Consider the following 22,256-nt stretch of genomic DNA (forward strand, 5'->3'; position numbering starts at 1 on the left):
TTTTTTTTTTTTTTTTTTTTGCTAGGCTTCTTAGTTCCAGGTGCTATTTTAGGTTTTGGAATTCAGTGGAGAATAATGGAGACATAGTCACCAGCCCCCCACAGAGCTAATACTGTAATGGGATATACAGGGAAGGGAACATAAAACTACAATCCAGAAAATAATATTTTGGAAACAATAGAGGCTTAATCAGGGCTTCCCAGAAGTGATACTTGAAGCTTCAGTGGAAGTCAGTCAAGTGATATGAGGGAAAGTGTTCCAAGTAGAGGAATTGTTCACATGTAAAAAGCTGAAAGCAAATGAAGGTCTATGCTCAGCAATATGGCTAGAGATTACCTATCAGTAGAGTGGTAAAATTGAATATAGAAAATTAAATAGAGTCCAGAGTATCCAGTTTCTTCTAAGCACTTGACTAGATCATAAAGGCAGTTAGGAACCTAAGGAAGTGTTTTAAGTAGAACAGTAATGTGGTCAAAGCTCTACTTCTGAACGAGAGTTGACAGACTTTTCTATAGAAGAAAGATAGTAAATACTTTAGTCATTGAAGGCCCAAACCTCTGTGACAGCTGCTATACTTTACTTTTGTAGCCTCAAAGCAGCCACAGATAATATATGAAGGAATGAGTGTGACCATGTTCCTACTAAATCTTATTTATTAACTTAAAGTTTATATAATTTAGCATGTCACAGAATGATCTTTTTTTAAAAATCCATTTCAAAGTATAAAAGACTTAGCTAAGTCCTGACCAAAAAAAAAAAAAAAAGCTGGAGTTGGCCTGTAGACCATTGTGTGCCAACCCTTTATTAATCTGTTTGTTGTGGAGAGAATAGAGGAGGTTAGATTTGTTGTAGAGACACAAATAAGGAGGTGATTGCAGAGGAATTTGCAAGAGGTGATAGTAGCATAGATGAGAGAAATGGCAGTGGGCATGGGGAGAAAGAGACTTGTGAGATATTTAGACTTCTAAGAACTTTTTTCCTTCAGTGCTGGGGATTGAACTCAGGGTATCACACACATGAGGCAAGCGCTCTACCACTAAGCTTCACCCTTGTCCTAGAGATAGAATTGTTAGTACTCGGTGATTGAAAAAGATAGATGGGTTAATACTGAGTTTGGGATACCTGTGGAATTGCCTAGAAATGAATTTAAATATAAGGATTTAGTGTACAGAAATACACAGGATACTTTTATTTTCGTCAAATAATACATATGAAAAGTCAATTGATACTTCGAGGTCTGTAATAAAGTATGCACTTTCTAATGCTTTGCTCACTTTGCTCACCCTCCCTAAGCCTACTTAGCTGTATTCAATCTTCCATCTGATTTCTCTGGTACTTAATCTTTATATTTCTAAATGACATGCTTAGATACTAGTTTATGACTTACCAATTATAGAAATTTTTTATTGAATTGCTGTCATAGTAGGTTACCTTCTTTCAATCCTCCCAACATAATTATAAGTTTTGGTCATATTAATAATTTATTTTTATATTGTTATAACCACAAAAATATTCTATACTAAAGCCAAACTCTGTTGATATGGCCACCACTACCTTTATTGTTCCTGATGTTAATAATTGTCTCCTCCTTTATTTTTAACACTTCCCATCTAGTGAACATTGAATATTAGTTGTCAAATTTTTAATTGATGAGAATTCTGGTTCTCTTTTTGTTTAATAATATATAACTGTGTTTTCTTGTTTCATAGATACAGTATCTTTATTAATCTCTTTGATGATATTCATTATAGTTACTTTGAAACATTCTTCTGTGAACTTGTAATGATGTTCAGAGACATCACATTCTTTTTTTTGTTAAAATTTTTCTGCATATACTTCTGCCTCAGGGATATTACCAGGATTTGGCCAGTATACATAATAATAAAATTTCCTTTGTGAAATAGTTTAAAAATCATTTTTCAAATGGCATTGTAGTATAAAGATTCTATAATTCTAATATAAATGTTAATATGTAATTTAAAGCAGATTTATCATTTTCTTGATTAACCTGATAGTACTAGTTCTTTGAACTGTAGTTATCTTTCTTCAGGGTCCAGTCTATTTATTGTAGTGATAGGATTTGTTAATACTTAATTTGATAATTGTGAAAATGAAATTCTTTACATTATAGTTTCTGAGTTCTTATAACAGAGAAATCTATAAACATCTCTTAAATATCAAGTATGCTCTCCCTTTTGTCCCCCAAAGCAGGAATTTATTTAAATGTGACACCTCTTATGTAGACTATTCTGTACAATTTCATTTTTATAACTTTTCCTGTTTCCAATTAGTTTATCAATGAGAAATGTCTCTTGTAGAATATCTAGTTTGCTGCCTAGCACCTTTCATACCATGTTTCCTCATTAGGTATAGTTTTTCCCTCTTGAAGAGTCCAAAACAAAACAAAATTACTTCTTTTTTTTTTTGTTACTGGGTATTGAACTTGGGTGCTTTACCACTGAGCCATATCCCTAGCCCTTTTTATTTTTTATTTTTGGACAAGGTGTTAGTAGCTTAGGGTCTTGCTAAGTTGCTGAGACTGGACTCAAACTTGCAGTCCTCCTGCCTCAGCCTCCTGAGTTGCTGGGATTACAAGTATGTACCACCACATCTAGCTACTTCTTTTGCTTTATGCTTATTCATTTCATTTTGAAGAAAGTTCTGAATAATATTATGTTTTCCATCAATTGAAAATCAGCGATTTTACATCAAGAATCATAGATTGTATTTGTATTAGTTAAGAAAAAAATGTTCTCTTTAGTATGGATATGCAGTATTTTCTTTCAAAACATTTGTTTGAGGAGGAGGATAGGACAGATACTTTTCTTAAGTACATCAATTTTATAAAGAACTCAAATTACAGTTTTAACTATATGATTATACTGACTGTGTTTGTTCTGAAATATTTAAAATCTAACTGTTGACACTTAAATAATAATTGCCCTCCTGGCATTGTTAAGAATAAATATTTGTACTGAGTTGGAATAATATTCTCATTTTTATGGGCAAAATAAAATTAGGAGAAAGAAAAGACTTTATTATTTATTTATTTTTTAATATTTTAGTATCATGGTGCATTCATCAGAAAAATCTTACAGTTTCTCAGATCCTGTTCTTTTGGCCCAAGAGCAAGAGACTCAGGTAAGGTTTTTGTGAAAAGGGGTAATTAATTTATGAGAGGGGAGTTAGTATTCTGTGCATGCTTAAAAATCTGCTACCAGTTTATTAAAAATTGTTCTTTAGCTAAGAATCTGAGATAGAGTTCAGTTTATTTTCATCTTAAGGGAAAATGTAGTATCTGAAGCTCTAAATGTAACAACTGAATTTTTCTAAGTACATTAAAAAATTGTGAGTTCTTTTCTCTTTTGTTGTTGTTCAGATTATGTTATATCGCAAATTGGTAGAAGCTAGACAGAGACATGCCAATATAATGGATGTACCTCCAGCTATTTTGGCAACAAATAAGATATTGTTGGATATGGCCAAAATGAGGTAAGCTGTTTGTTTACATTCTGATTTATTTCCTCTGACATAATAGATTTGTAAAATATATCATTAAGTAATAAGCTGACCAGGGATTCAGCTATCAGATTTGTGAGCTAACGCCCAAATCTCCCATGTTGCTATGCAGATCTCTTTGCTAAGCTTTAGTTCCACGTTTCTGCATGAGTTGAGAACCAATTATGTATAGCAATCAGATTCAGTATATATAAAATCCAACTCATTGTTCATTTACCTTCCATGTACATATTTTATCCAAATGCCAGTACTCCTCTCTCTGAATCCCTCATTTTTAGTGGTACTATCATGTTTCTAATCACACGTTTAAAACTTGATATTGTTTCCACTCCTTAACATATATCTTGTCTCTTATTCAGTTAGTGTTCATTGGAATGTTTTGGTATTTATCTATATATGCCTTCCTGCCTATTCAACCCCATATTAGTACTTATTATAATAGCCTTTTAAGTGGTCACTCTTCAGTTTATCTCTCCATGGGAAACCATCTTAACTTCTTTTTTTTTTTTTTTTAAGAGAGAGAGAGAGAATTTATTTTTAATATATATATATATATTTTTTTTTTTTTCGGCAGACACAACATCTTTGTTTGTATGTGGTGCTGAGAATCGAACCCGGGCCGCACGCATGCCAGGCGAGCGCGCTACCGCTTGAGCCACATCCCCAGCCCCCCATCTTAACTTCTTTAGCCTAGAAATCAAGCCCCTCCATTATGGACTTAAACCTGCTTTTTTTCATCTAAGTCACAGAATTCAGAATGATATATCTTACCTGGATTGTCTACCATTTATTGAAGATTCCTTTTCAACTTATATATATTTATTTACAGTCTTGCTTTTGCCTTGTATTTCCTTGATTCCTTAAAACTCTTCTTAAATCCTTCAAGATCTAGTTTTATTACTGTTTACTTCATGAAGCCTCCTATTGTGTTACTCAGCAAAATAATTCCTCTATCTTGAATTCATAAAGGACTTTTAGATGAATTCTAAACATGCTTTAATGGCACTTTCACAGAATGCCTTATTAATTTTTATAATTAATGGGAGACATATATTATATTGTCTAGATTTTAGTCTCTGTGGATAGAGATATTTGTTCCTATTCTCTATGTGTCTTTCACAGTACTAAGCACAATGCCTAATAAAGACTAGGCATTTAATAAATATTTAGAAGAAATTATTCCCAAAGAATAGTTGCTGGGTAATTGTATTCATTTTTATACTTCCTTCCAAAAATATGTTTGTTGCTAATTTTCATTCATTCATCTTTTTAAACTTCATTTAAAAATTGTCACTAAATTTCATTCAATAGATGTAACTCTAGCGCAGAATTTTCTAATGACATTACAGTGCTTTATATTTTACAATAATATTTTGTTGAAAATATTTACCTGTATTCTAAGTCAACACTTTAATATTTGGAGAAGATATTTAAGGAAAAGGAGTTATCATTAGCTTGGCAGATTTTTAGAAGATATTTTACAGTCTTTTGGATATTGGACACAATAAGAAATAAGAACTAAAAGCCTAGTTAGCAGATTTTTGTTATAGGTAAACATCTTTAAAAAATAGTTTTAGTTGTAGATGTACACAGTGCCTTTACTTTGTTTGTTTGTTTATTTGGTACTGAGGCCCGAACCCAGTGCCTCTCATGTGCTAGGCAAGCACTCTATCACTGAAGTACAACCCCAGCCATAGATAAGCATTTTGTAGAAAAAAATGATTGAAACAGTCTTAAAAAAAGAGAGTTTTTAAGGCTCTTAATTGTCCTCAGGTAGTACCTCCTAGTTTTTGTTTTTGCAATAATAATAATATAAATAATAGTGCAAGATAAAATGTTAGCCTGCTTCTTTCTGACAGTGACCTGTTTACTAGATAGTACAGCTACTATGCTTTAGTGGTGATAGAGGTAGTGGTGGTTTTATTCATGAATTGTTAAAACAGCAAATCTGTAAGTGGAGGAAAGCAAAGAAATAAATTTATAAAGTTTTTGCCTGCTTGTATAGTAATTTGTATTTTATTTTTTAAAGAAATGTACATTTATTAAATATCACTATGAAGCTGAACATCAACTGTATTGCTGGAGTGATGCTGTTTCAGTGGTTTATTGACTTTTTTTTTTTAAATGATAGACCAACGACAGTTGAAAATGTAAAACAGATCGATGGTGTTTCTGAAGGCAAAGCTACTGTGTTAGCTCCTCTGTTGGAAGTCATCAAACAGTTCTGCATAGAAAATAGTATTCAGGTAAAATACTATTGGAACTATTAGAAAAGAACCTTTCTTTGACCATTTCAAAAGCAACATTTTAGCCTTTTATTTGCATTTTCATACTGGACACTTAGAAAATGGATTCAGATTGTTTTTATAGTAAATAGTTATAAAAATTTGTTAGTTGCTTGTTAAAAGATGATAGTAAAGCGATTGGGAGGCTTTTGTTTCTATTTCATTGGTAGGCTTTATTTTGAAATTTGACTAAGTCCTGTATTTTAGGTTGATAAATTTGCTTCCTAGTATAAACACTTATAATTCCCAAAGTGCAACTGCTTTGACACATCAGACTTTTAAGGTTGCAAGAATGAGGACTGAAACCCCACACTAAACCATGGCAAAATGCCACAGCATGGGGACCAGTCTAAGAAGCTTGCAAAGCTTTCCTAGAAAACACCTATTCTGTCTTGATGTGTTCTTTCTACAAACTCCAAAATGCAGCCATTCTGAAACTTTAAAGTGTAAATAGAAAGATATAACACCTTGCCCCATTTTATTTAGACCTATTATATGCTCAGAACATTAAATCCCCACCCTTCAGGTTATTTGTTTACAATTCTCTTTAATGTTAATGTGAAAGTATAGCTCTGAAATTTGTTATGAAATGCCCTCAAAAGTTTGGAAAACATGCAGGATAATTCAAATTCTAAAATTAGGCATTGTACATATAATAAGGAAAAGTCAGACATTTATATTTCTTGCCAATTGGTAGACCAAAACTTACATAACAATTTTTTTAAGTTGAATTATCTTAATGACAGAATATGGAAACAAAAAGTAAATGGCTTTCCCAAAGAAAACTCATATTCTTCCTCATGTATCTAAACAAAATTTAATAAACCATAATGATAAAAAACATTGCCAAAATGATACCAGTGTTACTCATCAGGAAACAAGGCTCTTTAAATTATTAAACTAGTTTGTTACAAATTTTGTTACGACTATAGTAGGCTGTTTTGTGTGTGATTAAGAAAATAGTTGTCTATATCTTTAAGATATTCCAGTATTTCTATATTAGTTTTATTTTTACTCTGTTTTTTCCTTTTAAACATCTTTTAAGGAACCATATTTGAGATTTTACATAATGTTTAAAGGTTAGAGTTCTGGTTAGGCTATATTTTTATAAATTAATTGTGTGTGTGTGTGTGTGCATGTGTGTGTGTACACACACACATATTTGTGATTGTGGTTACCTGTTGAATATTGATTTTGTTTATTCATTATTCAATATTCACTTCCAAAGGATTAGGGATATAGGAACAGAGTGGTTCACATTGTAGTTCCTTTTCTTATTAACTAAAGAGAAGACTAATAAAGTTTGTTATTACAAATATAAAATTTATGTCCTCTAGTATTACTTTTCCTTTTAAAATCAATATGTGAAAAATCCAACTTCTTTTTGAGCTCCCCATAAGAATTCTTTGGTTGACTTCTCTTATTTTTTCCTAATGGGAAATGATTATATATTGATATTATTATATCTATCATTGATGTTATTATTCATTACTTGTGCTACATTTACAATTATGTAGACAGACCTCTTTTCAAATATAATACCTCAAGAAGAACAGAAGACAAGTCTGGAAGTTAAAAATAAAAAATGCTCACTCTCACAGTCTGCGGCCTGCACATATTCTTTATTCCAAGAAAAGAAAATGTCTTTGGTAAGTATTACTTTTATGTTACAGATAATTTTTTAGTTTATTTAAACTTGTGTTTTATTAGCTTTTGTATATTAGAGCTGGGAGTTGTGACCAATTTCTTCTAACTGCACAAGAAGTCTTATTTTATTTTTAATTTTAAAACAATGACATTTCCTCTGTTAAGCCTATCCCTGTCTAGGAGCAACAGCAAAACTGGTTTGACAGTGATTTTTTTCAAAGAGATTATATGCATTATAAGTAAACACATTTATAGCTCAGGGATACTGCAGCAGCAATATTTTAAAACTATTCTTTTAAATGAAACTAATAATTTAAAAAGCTATTATATGTACTGTTAAGAAAAAAAATCTCCTAGAGCAGAGGGTGTAGCTCAGTGGTAGAGTACATGCATGATTAGCATGTTTGAGGCCCTTGGTTCAACCCCCAGAAACCATATACACAGAAAAACAAAAAAAGAAAAAGAAACAAGGAAGAAACAGTGTTCAAGATACATTAAGTTTAAAAAATGGACATGCAGAATGGTGTTTAAAAAAAAAAAAGAAAAAACTATATATACACACACACATATACATAAATGTATATATTCCTGCTTTTATATTCATATCTCCTTGTATGTGTTAAAAATGTGTACAGTTATCTCTGAAAGTATATTCAAAAACTGGAAATAAAAAAATTAAAAAAAAAACTTATTTTTACTCTATCTTCTTGCATTTTTTTTTTTTTTAAACTAAACAGATGTTCTTTGGGACAGATTTAATTACTGTAAAGAAATAGCCATTCTTAATGTTTTTTCATTGTTCTTATATAAATCCTTAAGGCTTCTGAGGTTTTATTTGTTTTGATGGGTATACAATATGAAGAGATAGAATAGGGATAGAATGAGGCTTCTAGCTGAGTTTAGTTGATTTGAATTCCTGTTCTCTCTGACATTAAATTGATTTGGAACATATTATGGGATCCAATGCCAGCTTTTCATATCCACTGTGCCTCAATCCACTAAACTGCATTATGCATCTTTACTTAACTCAGGGTCCACTGTAAATACAAATAAATTGTTCACAGCTTATCTTACTAACTTAACGGTCTAATTAGATAGGTTCCTCAATTAAAAGTATAAAAGTTATTACCTGAGAAACCAAATAATTCTATTGTACTATTTTTGTAACAAAATACATGTTAAATAGAAATTTTAAGTTGAATTCTTATGTAATTAGTAATTTACACATACATGTTAAATATGCCTGTATATCCATGATTTGGCCATATATATATATGGTAGAAATGGATATAGTTATTAAGGAAATCTGGTACAGTCTCCAGATTTTTCTGAATAAAGTGCATTCTAATAGTCATAATATGAGGTTTCATATGTTATATTACACATTCATACTTTAAGATATGAACAGTGGTATATCTTCATTTATGTCTTTTGGGGTTTGGTAGTATTTTATTGTGTGATATGATGGTTAATTATTTGTACCTCCCTAGAGTCTGAGAGGGTCTTGCCAGTTAACCACCAAATTAAAGATGCCTAACAACTAATTAATCAGGAGCAATAATACAATTAGTTTGAGGTAATTTGATGCCTAGTATCAAATAACCATATCAAATAACCATGATATTATGCACACATGGTGCCCACTTTTTAGTAAAAAAGATAGACATTTAATGAAAGTAATTTAATACTACTTTTGAAAGTAGCACCTTAAATGGACTGTTCTGTAAAAGTATCAATAGTCACAAAGATAGTCTACAAATTTAGACTTTAGAAATACATGAGGAGTATTATGAAATGTTAGAGTTGAATGACTAAGCTTTCTGAATGTTGTGAAAAGAATATTTCACCTAATACATATCTTAATATATTTGGAGTCACATTTGTTTTAAAAACTTTATAAATATGAAATACTATCCTAAATTTAATGTAATTCATGCTAAATTCAATAGTAGGATAGTGCTGACAGCCCTTGTTAAAATTATAACTATTATTTTGTGAATAGAGCCAATTTAAAACACCTGTTAAAGTCTTTGCATGAGCCTTTTACGGAACACATCTAAACCTTATGTTATCACTAAGCATTTTAAGATTTGTTTCCTTGGAAATTGATGTAACTAAAGCACCGTCTATTATTTCAAGTATGTAGAATATTACAGTACAATTTTCTGTATTTCCAGTAGGTTATGACCACTATTAGATTTACATGGAATGGCTTCCCTCTGCCACTAATAGTTTTCTAAAGTGAATAATTACGTATGAAGATTGAATTTTTGGCTAAAGTTAGGTGATTTTGTTTTAATCAATATAATGATTATAAAAAGTAGATCCTGTGGAAGTCTGTAGTACTTTTAAAGAAATAAAATGAAAAATTTAAGTGAAAGTGTAGTCCATTATTTATTTCTCATTGCACGTGTACTTTCTGAAGGTTTTAGGTATTTTCTTACCCTGAGGTATAGTGAAAACTTGAAAAAAAAATACTTTTTTTCTCCTACTGTTTGTCTATAGATTAGCATAGCTGAGAAGAGGATTCTGCCTCTCACAGCAATTGGCATGCACTTAGCCCAAGCAGTGAAAGCTGGCTACCCCCTGGATATGGAGAGAGCAGGCCTGACTCCAGAGGTTCAGAAGATTATTGTTGATGTTATCCGAAACCCTCCCGTCAACTCAGGTGATAAACATGGCCTTTCTTTGCAGCCTTAATGACTTGAGTCACTGTACCCAGATGAAGTAAACAAGCAATCTGTTAATACTTTTCACTTTAACAGAATTGACCCTTTATGATATTGTAAAAGCCTAACTTTTGTAATGCTTCTTATTGTTTTAGAAAAACAAATTTTCTTCCTAGTATCATTCAGAGAAAAGTATACTGGGAAATTTTTTTTTTCCTTCCCACTTTAGATAACAACTTCCCCAGCGCCCCAAAAGTGCACTTTACCCTTTTCTAATTTCTACCTCATTACTTGCAAAAAAATACTTCTCCACATTCTTTCCCAACAGCTTGTTGACAGCTTGTTTTCCCCTAAACCTTTTTGATTCCTTGTTTGACTTGAGTAATCTCTCTAATCAACAAAATGGTTGTGACATGGGATGGGTAGGTCAAGTTTTGTAGCTCCTGTAGGAGGATTTGCAAAATTTCAACTGTGCTCATAGAAGTAGAGCCTCTTTACTTGCCCTGCAAAAAAATTATAAGGAATGATCCATTGTTTACAGAAGTAAAGTTGTGGGATATTAGAGGATTTCTCCCTTAAATGTATATATATATAAACTTGGTTTGTTATAATTCAGTGAATCTGATAATTTTTTCCAAACTATTAAGATAGAACAAACATAAGGCCTTATCTCCAAAACCACATGAATAATTATGTTTTATGACCTCAAATTCTTTCCCACATGGAAGCAACTATAATGTTCTCCCGAAGAATTTGAAAATAAGGGAAATAAGATCACTCTCTAAAAGCAGTTAATAGTATTTAATTGACCAGAGCAAAAATAATCAAGTCATCTTAAAAGGCAGCATTATTTCTAGGATAAAGCAAGACTTGACTGAAGGTGTAAAGAACAAACACTTTCATCGCTTCCATTGACCCACTGTAGAAGCCCAGAAACAGGAGAGAAGGGCATGTTCTGGTGGAGCTCATCTAAGATCCAGAGATGAGGAGTGGTGGCCATCGAGCCTTCAACTAGTGAGCCTGTTGATAATATTATATCAAGATCATGTCTGATACTCTTAACAAGTAATTCAGCTTCTATGTCACTTTCTAGCTTTCTGGTTATAATTTTCTCTATCTATAGGGAAAGCATGCTCTAGTCATGCTTATTTAAGTATCTATTTGATAATTATATATTAATTGTAAGTTAATAAATTGGAATTTTTGTGAACTTGGTCAGTGTGAATCTGATAAGGGTTAAATTTGGTTTCTAACTTTGAAAGCCCGAGGGCCAAATCCTATACAATAAAATATTCAAGGTAATTTAGCTGTGGATTATCTTCTGAGAAAGCTAGCCAGCTCTCCTGGTCACATTCCAATCTTTATAACATCAGCAGCTATTTTGCTGGTAATTAAGGTTGAGGGAGGAAGATAGTAATTACTTTAAGGGATTGGATTAAGGTGGTAAAATCTGTTTCTTCATTGCAAAAAGACACTGTTTTAGGAAAAGTCAGACTCAAATGCTTTCTTGATTTTAATACTCTGAAATTATTTTTTCATTATAAATGTGTTATCAGGACTCAGAAAACAATGTCTTTTGATAAAATTTTCAGTAGTAGGCAACATTCTCTAAGTTTGTATATTTTTCCTTTTTTAAGAAAAAATATTGACAATCATGTTTGATGTTATTTGACTACCTTCCTTAAATCCTTAAGATTGCCTTTCTTAAATCCAGATGGTTTTACCTAGTCAATAAGAGCAAAGGTTCAGGCAACAGATATATTCTCAGATCTTCTGTCTACCATTTCATGGTTATGTGAACATTGATAGATTACCCAATCTCCCTGAGCCTCAGTTGCCTCATCTTTATAATAGGGAGGGATAATATTGCTTGTCTTACACAGAAATAAATTAGATAAAACAGAAAACCCTGGCACATGATAAATAGTAAGTGGTGATGCTAAAAGATTATAACTGAAGTAGATGGTAAGATCTCACAACATCTTAAAAATACCCTTTAAATCTGATTCATTTTATACTTTATCCTTTTTAATAGCTAATTCAGAATATATGAAGTTGATAAATATGGATATAAAAAGGAAGATTTTAGAAACTACAGTCATCTCTCAGTGTTTGCAGGATATTCGTTTCAGACCCCTCTCTCCCCTGCATAAATCCAAAAATGTGGGCTGAAGTCTCCTATATTAAATGGTTTAGTATTTGCATGTAATCTATATAATGCTTCTGTATACTTTAAAACATCTCTAGATTACTTACCATAAATACGTACTATAATGTAAATGCTATATGAACAGTTACTATCCTGTATTGTTTAAGAAATAAGGGTAAAAAGTAAACCCAGGACATGGAATACAGGGATGCAGAACCCACAGATATCAATAGCCAAGTGTATTTTACAGAAACATACACCTTTAATAATTCTGGAAGAACATAATGTATTTTGTGTGTGTGTGTTTGTCCTAAAGAATTCTTGGGCAGGAGGATCACAAGTTCAAAGCCAATTTCAGCAACTTGGTAAGACTCTGTTTCAAAATAAAGAATAAAAAGGGCTGGGGATGTGACTCAGTGGTTAAGTGTCCCTGGGTTCAATTCCTGGTACCAAAAAAAGAAGAAAAGAAGAAGAATTTTTGGGCAATATTCTTCAGTGATATAAGATGAATGTTCTAATCTCAGTTTATTATTGGCAGCGGGAAATGATAAAGGAAAATTTAAGATTATATTTATTCAGTCAAATATTGACAACATCTATTTTATTTGTCTATGATGAAGAATTGAGTTGCTGGTGATTTCATTTCTAAATCATATAGTCATAAAGTTATGGAACTTTATATTTGGAAAAGAAATTGGGAACATTAAATTTTTTCTTTCCCACTCACATCCTGTTTTTAGAGACAGAAAAGTGAGACTTGTAGAGTTGCAAAATTGTTTTAATATCATATCTAAGGTTAGAGCAAGTTTTTCTTTTTATTAAACCATGTTTAAGTTGTATTGCCAGTTAACTTAAAAGAAGGAAATATGCAATTTATAAGTCTTATATAGGATTCAGGTTTATAAATTTCTAACTTGATAAGTAAAATAAATTAGCTTGATAATGTTTTGTTTAATAACTTCTATATCTTTAAGTATTGTTTACAATATCTAGTATCCATTATGTTAAGTGTAGCAATTTCAGTTTCTGATGTTAGATAACTTTTTAAATTAAACAATATTGAAATCAATATGTAAGCATGAAACATTCTTATAATTGAACAGCTTGATTTCAAATATTAGGGAGATGAGAAAAGTATTTTGCAATAATTAATGACTAAAACATTAATAAAATATTTGTCTTTACCATTATATGCAGAGTATAGCATTAAATAAATTTCTATTTGGAGATAAATATCAAATTAAACTGAAAAGAGTAGCGGAGAGTTTTTGACTTATTAAGCACATATTTTAGCTTTGTGTCAATATATGTGTGCAGGTTGCATACATAATATTAAAAAAGTATATTTTTTGGCCTACTTTCCTTCCAGAGCCAAAATGGAGAAAGTTAAGAAGGTTGTGATAACCATAAATTCTGACTTTTATTTGTTTTGATAGTATATTTATAGTCTGTAAGATACCATGAATTGATGTGAGACTTTGCTTTTAGATTCTTATTTTTCTTTGATAAAATACTATTTGTTCTCCTACTGGAGAAAACATAATTAAGTTATAAATGATAAGAAATAAAGATATACTTGCTATGTTAATGACATATTATTTTTGTCTTTTTAAAAATAAATTTTAAAATTTTGTTATATATCAGTAGCATTACAATTCATATTACACATATATATTACATATATAGAGATAATTTTTCTTATCTCGGATTGTACACAAAGTACAGTCATACCATTCGTGCTTTCATACATTGCACCATCTTGCCTACCCCCGTGCCCCCTCCCTTCCTTTCCTTCCCTTTTGTTCTATCTAGAGTTCATCTAATCCTCCCATGCTCCCCGGCAACTCCATTATGATCAGCATCCTTATATCAAAGAAAACATTTGGCATTTGGTTTTTGGGGATTGGCTAACTTCATTTAGCATTATCTTCTCCAACTCCATCCATTTACCTGCAAAGGCCATGATTTTATTCTCTTTTAATGCTGAATAGTATTCCATTGTGTATATATACCACATTTTCTTTATCCATTCATCTACTGAAGGGCATCTAGGTTGGCTCTACAGTTTAGCTATTGTGAATTGTGCTTCTATAAATATTGATGTGGCTGTGCCCCTGTAGTATGCTGTTTTTAAGTCCTTTGGGTATAGACTAAGGAGTGGGATAGCTGGATCAAAACACTGGTTCCATTTCCAATTTTCCAAGGATTCTCCATACTGCTTTCCATATTGGCTGCACAAATTTGGGTGCCTTTTCTCCCACGTCCTCACCAATACTTATTGTTTGTATTCTTAATAGCTGCCCTTCTGACTGAAGTGAGATAAAATCTTAGTTTTGATTGGCATTTCTCTAATTTTTAGAGATGTTGAACATTTTTTCATATATTTGTTGACTGATTGTATATCATCTTCAGAGATGTGTCTGTTCAGTTCCTTGGCACATTTATTGATAGGGTTATTGTTTTTTGTTTGTTTGTTTGTTTGTTTTTTGGAGTCTTATTAAGGAAATTGGGGCCTAATCTGACATGATGGAGATTTGGGCCTACTTTTTCTTCTAATAGGCGCACTGTCTCTGGTTTAATTCCTAGGTCCTTGATCCATTTTGAGTTGAATTTTGTGCATGGTGAGAGATAGGGATTTAATTTCATTTTGTTGCATATGGATTTCCAGGTTTCCCAGCAACATTTGTGAAGAGACTGTCTTTTCTCCAATGTATGTTTTTGGCACCTTTGTCTAATATAAGATAACTGTAATTATGTGGGTTTGTCTCTGTGTCCTCTATTCTGTACCATTAATCTACAGGTCTATTTTGGTGCCAATGCCATGCTGTTTTTGTTACTGTTGCTCTGTAATATAGTTTAAGGTCTGATATAGTGAAGCCACCTACTTCCCTTTCTTACTAAGGATTGCTTTAGCTATTCTGGGTCTCTTATTTTTCCAGATGAATTTTATGACTTCTTTTTTTAGCATTATGACAATGATATAATTCTATACCTAGAAGTCCCAAAAAATTCTATCAGAAAACTTCTAGAACTTGTGAATGAATTCAGCAAAGTAGCAGGATATAAAAATCAACATCTATATATCAAAGGCATTTCTGTATATCAGTGACAAATTCTCTGAAAGGGAAAGGAGGAAAACTACCCCATTTATGATAGCCTCAAAAAAAAAAAATTCTTGGGAATCAACTTAATGAAAGAGGTGAAAGACCTCTACATGAAAACTACAGAATGCTAAAGAAAGAAATTAAAGAAGACCTTAGAAGATGGAAAGATCTACCTTGTTCTTGGATAGGCAGAATTAATATTGTCAAAATGACCATACTGCCAAAAGCACTATACAGATTTAATGCAATTCTAATCATCTTATTTAACTGCAGCTTTATCATGTAATTGTGTTTTAATGAAAAAGTTTAATTGAAATTTAAATTTGGCACCATCCTGAAGTGAGAAATTTTCTATATTTTATGTAACATAGTCTTTACCTAAAAATTAAGTACTGGTGTATTAAAATATTATTTTGAAACACCCTTATTTGCTACATAGATTTGGGCTATATAACTCTTATGGAAGTCTATTTCTTTTAAATCTTCTGTATTTATATAATCTTAACCTTTTTATTGAGTTGATTCTGACTGTATTTAATACCTAATTAAGAAAGGTATTTAGTGAGATGCACAGATAATATTTTGAATAATTTCTTTCTCCCATTTTTGTGTACTTGTAACTGGAAAATAAAAGGTGGCTTCCACGGGACATGCCATAAAAGTAGGGGTAACATGGTCTCTTTTAAAGCACTGAAGGAGGGCTGGGAATGTAGCTCAGTTGGTAGAGTGCTTGCCTCGGTTGCAAGAGGCCTTGGGTTCAATCCCTAGCACCATACACACAAACACAAATACTTAAATCACTGAAGGAGTACAGCTAGTATTATTATTTAGTTCTTCAGTAGATATTTATTTACTTGGAAAGTTGGACCAGAATAAGATGGATCCTTAAAGCTAGATGTCACTTATTTTATATGTATAATGAAGGATGACTTTAAAATAGAAATATAAAAGGTACTTAAAGAAATGTGTAAAAAATATGAATTTTCTACTTATACCTAAAATTTTATTAACTTTATGTATTTCTTAAATCACTAACAGAGGTTAAACACCAGAAGCAATGGTTTATATATTGTAATTTTATGAAAAAGAAGACATTATAATATTAGAAATTAATTGATTCAAAATACCTTTTTAATTTCTTTTTAAATGACTCAATTAGCCTATATGACATTATGGTAGTTCAAGATTGTATGGATTTTAAGAAAATTGGTTTGCAAATATTTCATTTATAGCATGAAGAAATTAAGGATGGGTGGGGCATGGTGGTACATGCCTGTAATCCCTGTGGTTCTGGAGGCTGAGGCAGGAGGATAGGTTCACAACCAGCCTCAGCTACAGTGAGGTGCTAAGCAACTCAGTGAGACCCTGTCTCTAAATAAAATAGAAAAATAGGTCCGGGGATGTGGCTTAGTGGTTGAGTGCGTATGAGTTCAATCTTTTCAATGTGCAAAAAAGGAAAAAAAAAAAAAAAGAAATTAAGGATGTATTTGATTTTTAGATACCCACAGAAGAAAATATAGTACATTATAGTTGTATTAATTGATTAGGTTGTGTGACAATTTATACTTTTCTAGAGCAGCACTATTCAATAGAAATATGATATTAGCCACCAATTTAATTTACTTAATATACTAAAATTTTATTATTTCAACATTTAATCAATATAAAATTACTAATGATATTTCTTTTTCTGTAATAAACCTTTGAAATCAGATATTTTACATTTATAGCATATCTTCTGATGCTAAAGTTTAAGTAGAAATACTTTAGGTATATTTAGATTTCATAAAATTTACATCTTAACAAGTAGATTGGCATAATCAAATTGCTCCAAAATGCTTAAGTTTTCCAATAAAAGAATCAAATATCAGTTTTAAATTTAATTTTAAATTAATTAGAGTAAGTTATATTTAAGAATTCATTTTTTATTCATACCAGCCACATTTCACTTGCTCCATAGCAACATGTAGGTTATTAGTTACTGTCTCAAAACAGTTTGGCCATATACATCAAAATATAAAAGGTGTCTAACCCTTGAACTATCAATATGTCTCCTAGGAATCTATAAGTATGGAAAGATATACATAATATGATATTCATCATAACGCTGGTTTTAAAAAAACAGAGAAGACAAAGGGAACTCAAAAAGTAAATTCTGACATACACATAGAACTAAACATTCTTTAGTCATAAAAAAATGAAGTAATAAAATTTGTGAGGTTTCCATAGTATATTAGAATTGGATAATGATCAAGGAACAAATAAAATTTTAGTTTGGTTGGTAGATATGGCAACTAGAGGCGATTTTCCTTTTCTAAGACTATGCTTAGTACCAGTCTTAAAAACTTTAAAAATACTTAGATAACCCAGTGTCCTAATTTTAATGAGCTTCTTAACTTTCTTTCTGCCTTTTTTTTTTAATCAAAGTGGAGTGTATGGGAGAAGGCCTGGAATAGCGAGCTAAGATCTTTGGAAGAAAAAAGATGTAAATCTGAAAACTGTAATAATATGAAACCATTTTTTCAGGGTGGGCATTAAAAAACGACTTGGTTTCTGACTACTAAATTGAATTGTTAGAATGTTTGATGTGTTTTATAAGTCACATGAATATGAGTGAGTAGATTCTATGCTGCTTATTTTTGTTATGTTCTAGAGCATGCAGATGAATATGATGTTGAAGGAAGTGCTTGAAACATGCCTAGTGGTTTGTTTGTAAAAGATTGCTACATAATTTGTAGAAGGTGTGTAGAAGACCCAATCTGAATTAGTTCTGTTGGATACAAAAAATTCAAAGTTCCTTGATTTTGAATATGCATCATATGTTTCCCAGAAAGCTCATCTAGTTAATAAGCATTTTGAACAATTGTTATGCTATAATACCCATTGAAAGGATTCTTTTTGTTAGTATATTACAAATATGATTAGCTCCTATTTTAAGAATAAATTATTTTTAAGATATATTAATTTGTAATGGATATTTGTAATTCAAAGCAGTTTCCTGTAGGAACATTTCTCTAAATGCTTGGATTGATTCTCAGGGAGGTCTACAAAAGGTAGTGTGAAACATAAATTTATTCAGAGTCAAAAGTACTGACCTATATTGGAGCCAGGTGGATTGAGGGGATGCAGGAGTGAGGGGGACTTGTTTGTAGTCCATTATCATTTTTGTAGGGCTATAAGCATGTGAAAGAGGAAATTTTTCTTGGGTAATCTTCCTCCTTCCTTTATGTAAAATATTTCACTGTATCCAGCTCATAGGTTTTTCTAAAGTATTCTGCACAATTTGTTTTAAAATTGTTTTTTTCATCTTTTACAGATATGAATAAAATTAAACTAATTAGAATGTTAGTTCCAGAAAACATCGACACATATCTTATCCACATGGCAATTGAGATCCTTGAAAATAATCATGACAGCAGACCGTTATTCCAGCCTTTGTGTGATTCCAACAAAAAGAGATGTTTTCCCAACTCTGAAGAGACCTGTTTAAGTTCTAAGAGAAACAAGGAAGAAGTAAGCACCAGTACTAAGGTGTTAATTATATGTAGAATTTTCATAAAGAGCTTATTCAGTTTCCATGTTCTAATACTAGAATGATCTGTACTTTTTTTTATTAACTCAGTATAAATATAATATTGGGGTTCGTTTAGACATAATTATACAAGCATGGAATATAATCTGCTCCAATTTAGTCTCCAGTACTTCCCCTTTCCTGCCCCTTCTTCCTCCCTTTATGGGTTCCCCTCCTTCCTCCCTCTATTCCCTTTCCTCAACTCTACTGATTGTTCTTCTGTTTACTTATGGTTTTTTAAAATTAGTCAATTATGGATATACATAAAAAGTGAAATTAACTTTGGTTCATTCATGTATGTGCATAGGAAAGTTTGGTCAGCTCCTCCCTCCCTCTCAATCCACTTCCTCCACTGATCTCCCTTCTATTTAGTTGATTATATATTATATCAGCTTAATTTGTAGCAGTTTGACCTTATATCTGGGAAATTGTTTTTTTTATTTCAGTGGTGTAGGTAATGGATTTAAGCATATGGCAATTTATATAGTTAATGAAAAAAAAAAAGAAAACAAATTCTATTATAAATATCCCCCAAGCTTATTTATATATCATTTTGTCATTCATCATGCTGTTACTATTACATTGAATATGTGGGATACCGGGATAATTTTGTTCACAGTTCTGAGCATATCATAAAGTGTTTTATGCATGATGAGAGAAATTTACAAATTTAGTATTATTTTAGGTAGTATATTGTATTAAAATCAAATGCTTTGAAAATTATTGCTTGATGTGTTATATGAGATAAAAAAGTGATCAGAGTTCATTTATTCCTCCCATGTTCCCCTTCCCTACCCCACTATGAGTCAGTCATCTTATATCAGAGAAAACATTCTGCATTTGTTTCTTTTGGGGATTGGTAAGAAGAATTATAATGTATTCTACTGTCATTTATTTTTAACAAATCAATAAAATAAGTGATCAGAGAATAATTATTCTTTGACAAGGTGACTCTTAAATGATTGCATAAATTATACAATTTGACCTTCAGTGTCTTCCAGGTCTAAAATTATATGAGTCCAAGATAAAAGTTGTTGAACATTTAATAATACACTAAAAAATTATTTTAGTTCCTAGATGATAAATTTAGTGTAATAGTAGGTTATTAATACTTAAATTACAAGATTAGGGACTACAATTAATTCTAAGGTAATCTTTATAGGATTTCAAACAAACTCCTACTTTTCTCAAAACCTTATAAATAAGGTAACTGGTCTTTTGAAATTCTATACTTAGGCTTATGTATAGTCATGTCCTAGATAACCTAATGAGATTTAATTAGTTGAATAGTTATAAAAGGAACATTAAAGTAAATATATTTTGGGTGGAGTTAATGAAATTTATCTTCTATGCCCAACCTTTCATTTTTGTAATCTATACTAGGTTCATTTATTAAGTGCTTAAGACTCTCTTATTTTTCCCCAACTTCTAATTGTCAGTATAGGAAAAGATGTAACTTATTTTTTCTTGTTACTTTACCTTTACAGTAAAGTATCATTTTAACCACACATTAGCAATTTTGTTTTTTTTCCCACTGAAATAGCAACAGATGCCAACAGAGAGTGGAGACAGATTTTGGGAGATGGGTGGGAGGAAGTCATACTAAGCCTATTGGATCCTAAAGGTATGCCTAATTAAGCCTTTTTTCCCCACTTAGGAGAATAAGGGTATTGAGGCAGGCAGTGGGAGTAGATTAAGAGGTGAGGGAGCCATCAAAGCATCTTTTGTCAGCCTCCATGTATAGAAAGGTGCTCTGATTAATGTAGTCTCTTGGAGGCCTCCTTTCAGAGCCTTTTGTGTTTTAAAGTTCATCTTCTTTATTGACCTGGATTATATTCCTTCTTCTGTTCCATTTTATCATTGAGGCTTTTGATAAAGAATGTAATTATAATGAATTATTTTTATTAGTTGATGCATAGTTATTATTATGTCTGTTTTATTTACTGTTACATCAGAAGCTTGATCTAGTCTTAATGGAGGAATTCTATGTCTTGATAATGGTAGTTTTGATTTAAGATACATGGGAATACAGTGGGTTCTTTGAATATGTAGTTTTTTATTCTGGAATATTTTCTTGAATTATGGCTTTAAATTTTTTTTGATTAATTCAAGAAAGTTTTCTTAAATTATATTTTCAGTATTTTGTTCCATTGCTTTGTATTTCTTCTTTAGGGACTTCTATCTATATGTTATGGTCTTCCTTACCTACCTTCAATATTGGTTGCATTTTATGAATACTTCTTATTTCTCTTTACAATTTTATTTAACTATTTACAATTTTATTTAACTTATTTCTCTTTACAATTTTATTTAACCTTCTATTTCTTTTTGGACATAATATTTATTTCTGTTTTCTGCATAATTTAGTACTCATTAAATTCTTTCTTTCTCTTCCATTATTTTTTTCCCCTGAGTTTTTCTTTCAATTTTTTAGTTTTCTGATTTTGGTTTATGCTGTTTTTCATGTTTTGAATAATTTTATTAGTGTTTTTCAGCTCATTTTCAAAGGTTGCTATTTTACTCTGTGTCTAAGCAGGTCTGATGTCTGAGATGTGATCTTGATTCTTTTCTGTTGCTCTTTTTAATGTGAAATTAGTTTTCCTGCACTTTAAAAGAAGGCATGGTCAGGATTTCTTTTTCAATTTCACATAATTCTAATGTCGTTTTAATATTCAAATATGAGATATATAGGGCTTTCTTTTCCATTTGTTTCTGTTGTACATGATCTACTTGATTTTGATAACCCTAGCACTTTTTCTTGAATGTGGGGCCTTCTCCTAGAAGATAGCCTTGAGTGGTCACAGATTCATCAAAGCTTTAGCCACTTCAGACACCAGTGGGAACTCTTCACATTCACATGCTAATTGGGTTGGACAAAAGCCCTCCAATTTTAAGATGCTGTTTTCACATTACTCTATCATGCTTTCTATTGGTGTTTTTTTTTTTTTTTTTTTGGTATCAGGGATTGAATCCAGTGGTGCTTAACCATTGAGCCACATCCCCAGATCTTTTTAATATTTTATTTAGAGACAGGGACTTGCCCCATTGTTTTAGGACCTCACTAAGTTGCTGAGGCTGGCTTTGAACTCGTGATTCTCTTGCTTCAGCCTCCTGAGCCGCTGGGATTATAGGTGTGCACCGACAAGCAGGCTCAGAGAATTCTGTGCAAACAGGGTGGGAGCAGCCTCTCTGAGGAAGAAAACAGGATTAGAAAGTGCCCAGAGTTGGGCTCCAGCCTCCACATAGACTCTAAAATTCAGGCAATAAACAAGAAACTGTGTGTGTGTGTGTGTGTGTGTGTGTGTGTGTGTG

At 31.5% G+C, this 22,256-nt stretch overlaps 1 protein-coding gene across 10 annotated transcripts in view; it reads left to right on the forward strand.

The window, feature by feature from the left end:
- Positions 1-22,256, forward strand: part of Wrn (WRN RecQ like helicase) — a 139,864-nt gene that overhangs the window by 114,331 nt on the left and 3,277 nt on the right. For 9 of the 10 annotated variants that reach the window (XM_048792752.1, XM_048792753.1, XM_048792757.1 and 6 more), the window contains 6 exons: positions 3,066-3,141; positions 3,380-3,492; positions 5,651-5,765; positions 7,322-7,453; positions 9,957-10,119; positions 18,690-19,667. In XM_048792752.1, coding sequence (XP_048648709.1) covers positions 3,066-3,141; positions 3,380-3,492; positions 5,651-5,765; positions 7,322-7,453; positions 9,957-10,119; positions 18,690-18,970 — 880 coding nt within the window. In that variant the 3' untranslated portion in view covers positions 18,971-19,667. Of the gene's footprint in view, positions 1-3,065; positions 3,142-3,379; positions 3,493-5,650; positions 5,766-7,321; positions 7,454-9,956; positions 10,120-18,689; positions 19,668-22,256 lie in introns of those variants that run through there. The other variant, XM_015501241.2, reaches the window with a different exon arrangement.

This window comes from Marmota marmota, unplaced genomic scaffold (genome assembly GCF_001458135.2).
Source record: "Marmota marmota marmota unplaced genomic scaffold, marMar, whole genome shotgun sequence".
NCBI lineage: Eukaryota > Metazoa > Chordata > Mammalia > Rodentia > Sciuridae > Marmota > Marmota marmota.